The sequence below is a fragment of the Penaeus chinensis genome, chromosome 35 (assembly GCF_019202785.1).
Source record: "Penaeus chinensis breed Huanghai No. 1 chromosome 35, ASM1920278v2, whole genome shotgun sequence".
Lineage (NCBI taxonomy): Eukaryota > Metazoa > Arthropoda > Malacostraca > Decapoda > Penaeidae > Penaeus > Penaeus chinensis.
The window spans coordinates 12,448,876-12,456,375 of NC_061853.1; the positions used below are offsets into that span (position 1 = coordinate 12,448,876).

The 7,500-nt window shown below is 36.1% G+C and overlaps 1 protein-coding gene across 6 annotated transcripts in view; it reads left to right on the forward strand.

Moving 5' to 3' along the window:
* Positions 1–7,500, forward strand: part of LOC125044191 (ATPase family AAA domain-containing protein 2-like) — a 60,987-nt gene that overhangs the window by 45,588 nt on the left and 7,899 nt on the right. For all 6 annotated transcript variants that reach the window (XM_047640673.1, XM_047640674.1, XM_047640676.1 and 3 more), the window contains 10 exons: positions 234–382; positions 646–894; positions 1,174–1,386; positions 1,555–1,917; positions 2,086–2,271; positions 2,423–2,542; positions 3,417–3,586; positions 3,743–3,939; positions 4,417–4,610; positions 6,995–7,064. In XM_047640673.1, the coding sequence (XP_047496629.1) occupies positions 234–382; positions 646–894; positions 1,174–1,386; positions 1,555–1,917; positions 2,086–2,271; positions 2,423–2,542; positions 3,417–3,586; positions 3,743–3,939; positions 4,417–4,610; positions 6,995–7,064 (1,911 nt within the window). The remainder of the gene's footprint in view (positions 1–233; positions 383–645; positions 895–1,173; positions 1,387–1,554; positions 1,918–2,085; positions 2,272–2,422; positions 2,543–3,416; positions 3,587–3,742; positions 3,940–4,416; positions 4,611–6,994; positions 7,065–7,500) is intronic.

The window sequence follows — 7,500 nt, forward strand, 5'->3', positions numbered from 1 at the left end:
CAGCATGTCACACTAAGAATATCCATAGTAACAAATGGAAGAAAACTAAATTATTATTATTAATTATAGTATTTGACTCCTTAATAACAAGCACATCAGAGCCATCTCTGGGTAAACAAAATAAAGAAAAAAATATAGTAGACAGTGCATGTACTGAGAACTAAAAGGCTAAACTTTATTGGATTACTTTTTTACCAAATTTTATTGATATTGATAAAAGTTATACATTACAGGAACAGGCAAAACTTTAGTTGCCAGAGCTTTAGCCAATGAATGCAGTGCTCCTGACAAAAAGGTTGCTTTCTTCATGCGGAAGGGAGCAGATTGTCTTAGCAAATGGGTTGGAGAGTCCGAAAGGCAACTTAGACTTCTCTTTGATCAGGTAATAAAACTACCAAAAAGGTAGAAGTTATCAATATACTTGTGTTTTAGTTTTCTAATATACAAAGCTAAGCTTGCATGAATATTTGCAAGCTGTTACTAGTTAATTCCTGGAAGTTTTGGTTTAAAATTAATACTTTGCAACCTTTAGAATATGTTTTCAGTTTTCTTTTAAGTGCTTTACTGGAATATACAAAGTCTCGTATGTCTCCACTAGCATCTTTAGAGAAGTTAATGTTAATGCAATTTACCTTTAATCCCTAGGCCTATCAGATGCGTCCATCCATAATTTTTTTTGATGAGATTGACGGTCTAGCTCCTGTACGATCATCACGACAAGATCAAATCCATTCCAGTATTGTATCAACGCTTTTAGCTCTCATGGATGGTCTTGACTCCAGAGGGGAGGTTGTCATCATTGGAGCAACTAACAGGATTGACGCCATTGATCCTGCCCTCAGGAGGCCAGGCCGTTTTGACCGGGAGTTTCATTTTCCCCTGCCATCAGCTAAGGTGAGTCTGGATGATACTAATACTAGAATTGTTACCCCCCCCCCCCCCATTATAGTTATTATTGTTGCTGTTGTTATTATTATTACAATGTTCTCGTTGTTCATACTATTTTCATCAGCTGTCATAGCTATCTTTTATAAGCACTAATTATTATTACAAAATCCTCATGTTGATGTTAGTTGCAGTTAAGATTATGGTTGCTACTTGCAAGAAAGAATTGATTATTTAAAAGTTTGATTTAGTCATCATAACACTTGATGTATCACCTTTATCCATCAGGCACGGCAGGATATTCTTAAGATCCATACAAAGAGTTGGGAGCCGTTACCAAGTCTGCGTTTGCTTCATTACCTTGCTGAGCAGACTACTGGTTACTGTGGTGCGGACATCAAGAGCTTGTGTGCTGAAGCAGCTTTGGTAGCACTAAGGGGGAAGTTTCCACAGATCTACTCAGCAAAGCAGAAGCTCCTCATTGATGTTTCAAAGATCAGTGTAAGAATTTGGGAGCTTCATCATAGAATTTATTGACATCCTACTCTAATTGAAAAAGAAATGCTTCCTTGTTTCTGTGTAAATATAATTATTCAGCATTTAAGTGATATATAGTTGTTTTCTGTATGATACACAGAATATCTTTTGATACTTTGTATAATCTTACAGATAAAAGTAGCTCACTTTAGGGTGGCAATGACCAAAATAGTGCCAGCTGGACAAAGGTCTGCAGCTGGAGTGGGACGACGTCTCAGCTCCAATATACAGCCTCTAGTTCAGTCCTCTCTAAACAGGAGCTTAGCTCTCCTGAGAGAAAGTTTCCCTCATGCCTTTGTCAAGTCCAAGCTTGCTGCAAAGAGTCGTAGCACCCACCGTCCGAGACTACTTTTTACTGGACTGAGGACACAGGGACAGAGCACACACCTTGCTCCGGCTATCATTCATTCCTTAGAGAAGGTCCCCACTCACAAGCTAGATCTGGCAGCCCTTTACTCAGTATCAGCACGAGCACCAGAAGAAGCTTGTGCCCAGGTGAGATATGAAACCAAAATCTGTTTAAATATTTTACGTATATGTATTCATTTCTTATCCTGAGCATAAGATAATCAAGTATGTGTATTTAGTACTTGGATTTATATAATGGCATACATTTGAAATTTTGTGACATTTTTCAAGTCATTAATAGAAAATTTCATCTAGGTATTCCATGAAGCTCGGCGGAATCTACCAAGCATCGTGTATGTTCCACATATTGATCAGTGGTGGGGAACTACATCTGAAACTTTACGGGCTACCTTCATGTCATTGCTGTTGGATCTAGATCCCACAGCCCCTCTTTTGCTGCTTGCCACATCTGATGTCCCATATGATGATCTGGATGAAGAGGTTGTTGGATAAGTTTGATTTTAATGTTTTGCTTTGTGTTGTGAGGCAGTATTATGAAAAGAATTTAATACAGGTTGATGTGACTGGCAGAACTTGTGTATTTTAAGTCTAAATACCATTTTTTTAATCTATACTAAACTTAAAATTTCAGGTCCAGATGTTATTCAGCGTTTATAGGGAAGAAGTGATGACAATGGTTAATCCCAGTGAGGAAGAGAGACAGCAATACTTCAAGCCTTTATTTTATACACATATGCTTCAGAAGCCAAAGGTATTTTCATGCAGTTCCGATATGCTCTTAACCCATTGGCAACGGGTGTAGAAAACTAAAATAAAATCTACGCTCTGGCGAATCACGGCAACGCGCCAACTTTGAGCGCGTGAATTCGGTACATCACGCCGAATCATTGTCTCGGAGCGTTTTGGCACGCCGCCTCGGCGGACAGCCGCATGCCACATTTCGAGCGTATTGTTATGACACCTATAGGCGTGACCCGTTGGGAATGGGTTAAAAGATGTCTAACTGAAGGACATGTTACATTACTGGAATTTGATTGGATGGATTTTATACATATTAAAAGGTGTATATCTATGGGCCATGAAATGATTTTTACAGTTGTTTATGTATTCATTATTATTATTTTTTTTTTTTTTTTTTTTTTTTTTTTGTGTCATGTGACAATAGTGATTTCTTTGTCATTTATGTAAGTATTTCCTACATGCAAGTATAAGATTGACTATCTATGTAGAACTTTATGGGCAGTGCACTGGTATGGCAGCATCAGCCTCTTTCGGTGGCTGAAAAGTAGAAATGTATTATTCATGTATTATTCAAATTCTTGTTACCAGTGCACATGAACTTTTTTGATATATGTATATGTATTCCAAAATTCATGGTCTTCTTTTATTTGAAGTAAATTTCACATAGTAACTTTTTATTACTAGTTACTTTCTCACATGTTTGTGGACAAATGCATATAAACTTTTGGAACCCAAACAAAGAAAAATTGAAACACAATCAACGAGGCATCCTCAAAATGTCACAAATGAAAGAATGAATTGATGAATAACAGATATATGAATGTTTATGGTATATATAATCAGTTACTTCTGATTCAGTGTCTCCAAATTATCCTGTTCTTTAGGTCCGAACAGGCAGGAAGAAGTTGGAAGAACTGCCTGTGGCACCTGCTCCTGCACATCGGCAACTTACCAGCAAAGAGATAAGAAAATTGGAAGAAATTGAAGAAGCCACACTCAGGGAACTGCGTATATTCCTTCGGGAAATATGTGCCAAGCTAGCTAGAAATAAAACGTAAGTATGTAGTGTATGTGTGACTTGGTGTAGTATTACAAGCATTTGCTATTGAAGATTCAGTTGAGGTTTTATTAAATTCCTAAAATGTTTTTCTAGAGGTTTGCTTTACATTTGCTTTAGAAGATGATACACTGGATTTGTATTTATTTTCAGGTTTTATATATTCACAAAACCTGTAGACGAAGAGGAGGTACCTGACTATCGTGAGATTATCAAAGAACCAATGGATCTTGAGACAATGATGACCAAGATCGATCAGCACCAATATGAATGTGCTCAGGAATTCTTGAGAGACATTGATCTGATCTGCAACAATGCTCTGGAATATAATCCAGATAAGAATCCTGAAGGTTTGTCATAGATGATACTGATTTATAGTTTAGAATCCAGTATTGATATGCATAGTTGCAAGGTAAAAATATTTTTCATGCCTGAAACTGCTCTTTTTATGTGATTTAGCAACTACTTTTATGATAATGTTCATTTCAGCTAATAAAATTTTGATTGAACATTTTATAGTTTGGATCATATGGTAGTATTTAAAAAATATTATGCAAGGGAGTGAACAGAGAGGTGCTTTCATATATGAATGCCCATTGTATCAACTTTATACTATACACTTACATATCACCAAAATTTGACTAGTAATTTGTAACTTGCAAATAGCATTGAAGAAGTTTAATAGTTCTTCCATACTGTTGAGGATAAGGAGGTATTGAGGAATCAGAAGAAAATACTGATTTGTAGATGCTTTTTACTTTACAGTTATTTTAATAAAATTGAAGTGTTCCTAGTACAAGGATGAAGTTTACTTTGTTTTTTCTTAGATAAGATAATCCGTCATCGAGCCTGTACTCTGCGAGATACTGCTTATGCCTATATAAAAGCAGAGATGGACACAGACTTTGAAGATCGATGCAGAGACATAAGAGATAATCGCACAGAACGCAAGAAGATATACTCAGATCCTGTTCAGAAGAATACACCCAGCTTTATCAGTGTGGCACCACCAAAAGCTACAGTGAGTCTGCAATTGGCTTTGGTTTGATCTATTTTATAAAAAATTCTGCTTTAGTCTGTCCTCAGATTTGATTCTCTGTGAAGAGAAGAGATTTACACAAAGAATAATCCTCTAATTCAGGGGTTCTTAACCAAGAGGGTCCATGAGGATCAGATAAAAATTAATTTTTGCATGAAAATGTGTTTTTTTTAGTCTATTTACTTTAAAGTTTAACCCAATAGCTACAGATTTATGTAATGTCCCCTCTATTTTTTTTGTGAATATTGTTACATACAACTGGCTCCACATATGCTCAGCCAGCAAGGAGTCTATCAGTAGCCTTAGTGATTTCCCCATTTCTTGAAATTACTGGAAAATGTGTTGCTTTCTATTACTATTGATATTGGTACTTTTATTATTATTATTGATATTATGATTATTCAATTATTGCTAAAATCTTTATAACTTTAAAGATAATGAAATAATACAAAAGAAACTTTGCAAAAATCAAGAAAAAGGATATATACATGTGATGGTAGGACTAATAACTGACTCCTTGGTAACTAAGCACTTGTAGAGCCATGTATAAATGAACTTGTATTACAGTGGGTATGGTATGTATTCTTGCCATCTGTGTTGATTGGATTAATAATACTTTGCTTATCTCATATAAGTATGAGGTATAGTTTTCATCATTGATTCTTAACCCATTATTGCTGGGCCACATGTATAGCTTTCATAACAAACTGCTTGATCTACTAGGTATGGCTATACATGTGGTGACGCACTAGTGCGTCAAGCAAGAAGTTCCGCTACATGTAGCAGATTCCCGCTCCCAACAGTTTGCCAGAAATCACTGGAGTCTATGAAGCTAAGAGATTTCTAATACTGTCACTGATGGACTAAAGGTGTCCATGACTCTAAAAAAGTTAAGAACCACTGCTCTAATGCATCTGTTGACACACTTTATGGTAATGATAACCAACTTCACTGTATTAATCTGTGAATTGAACCTTTTTATCTAACTCTTACTCATTATAGAGGAAAATTGGTAATAATCTACTTCCTTTAGGATGAATATCCCACATAAAAAGCCCATATGCAATATCTTCAAAACCAGAGTTAAGACTTGTGAATGCCCCCTCCCGTATATTTTAGATACTTTAACCCCTTGATGATGGGTGAAGATATCTAAAAAAAAAACTATGCTCTGGAGATCAATGGCAACGCGCTCAAAGTCGGGGAATTTAGTACATCAACCCGAATCACCAGCTCGTAGCGCTTTGGCGCGCCGCCACGGTGTACAGCCATACACCACAGATCGAGCAGTTTGTTTTGATGCCTCACAGCTTGACCCATCAGGAAGGGGTTAAGGAGAAGTAATGTTTAATAGAGGAGAGTACTGTTAGGGGTAAGGGGAGGCAACTGTACTATAGCTAGTGAGTTAAAAATTGTTTAACAGCTAAATAATTACTTAAAGTAAAAATTTAGAAAATAGACTTGTACAGTTGAAGACAGTGGCTTATATATTTAACATTTTTTGCTTAAAGCAGCAGTGAAAGGTTGAATAACATTATCTAATGTCTTTGATTTTAGAGTACATTATTTTAATGGTTTCCTTACAAGCCAATGTAAACTGAAACAGGTACTTCCTTTTTTAAGTTTCCAAAATATGTTTACTTTTTATCATTTTCATGCTATAGAAATGTTATACAGTTTGGTATTTTTTATGGTAAAAGCAACTTAACCCACTGAATCAGGATGCTTCACTGCCATCATGTGATACAAAATACAGGCATTAAGCTTACATGAGTGGACATTCTGCTGGTAGTACGGCTTGTAGGTCTGGCACAAATGAACACTCGTGTGCGATGACAAGACTCCTCGCCTCCCCTTTGCATTGTTTTTTTGTCTTATTCGGCAAGTGTTTTTAGCTTTTTTACCATTTTTCAGTGTCTATAATTGTCATTTGATTTGCTTTATCTCGATGGTAATAAAGTATTTTCTTTTCACAAACTCCATATCTGTAGGTAGTCTCTAACTCTTCTTCTTCTTCGTCATCATCTACTCTGTCTCCATACTATTCAATTTTTTGTTATGCCAGTCATAGCAGGCAGGAGTAAGATCCTTAGCATGGAAATAGTATGGAGCTAGTGATCTTCCAGTTGTAGGTCATGGACATTACATTCCACACTCATTTATCAATGGAAAAATTGCAACCAGATGAATCTTATCGTTCTTCAAGAGTTTAGTGCAGGAGTGGTGAGTCTTTACCTTTTCTTCAGCTGAAATGCTTGTGACGGCATGTTCACGTCACCCATCTCTCAGCCAATTTTTTTCATGATGTGATGGTCATGTCATTCGAATCATAGGGGTTAATTGCCAAATGTGACTATCTGTTTCAGGTTGAAGAGGTGAAGACAGGTAGACTATCAGAACCTGTAACACCCCACACAACGAGGCCAGATGTGACAGGTAAGAAGAACATCGTTGCGTACTTGTTAGGCAAAAAGACTAATAAGGGTGGGGGGGGGGGGGGGGAATTCTGTGTGTTTCTGTTTATTATTAATTTAAGATTATTATGAAATTACTTTTCTAAATGTCACCTGATTTTGACTTTTTTTTATATGGCTCCTACTTATTCTTATATTTTTATTGATTAGTAAGTTAGCAGCTGCAATTAACATTGTCTGGGTAAGGAAAGGAAAATAGTTATTTTTTACCTGATATACTATATGTATACATATTTTTGACGACAGAATTTTCCTTTCATGATACTTTGATGCTGTAGTGAAAGGTTTCATAAAACATGAATTGCTGGAATGTGTTTCATATTGATTTACGTTAATGTGTAAAAGAAAGTATGTACCAGATGTTCAAACTTGTAGATGTTTCTATGGTATTGATTTCA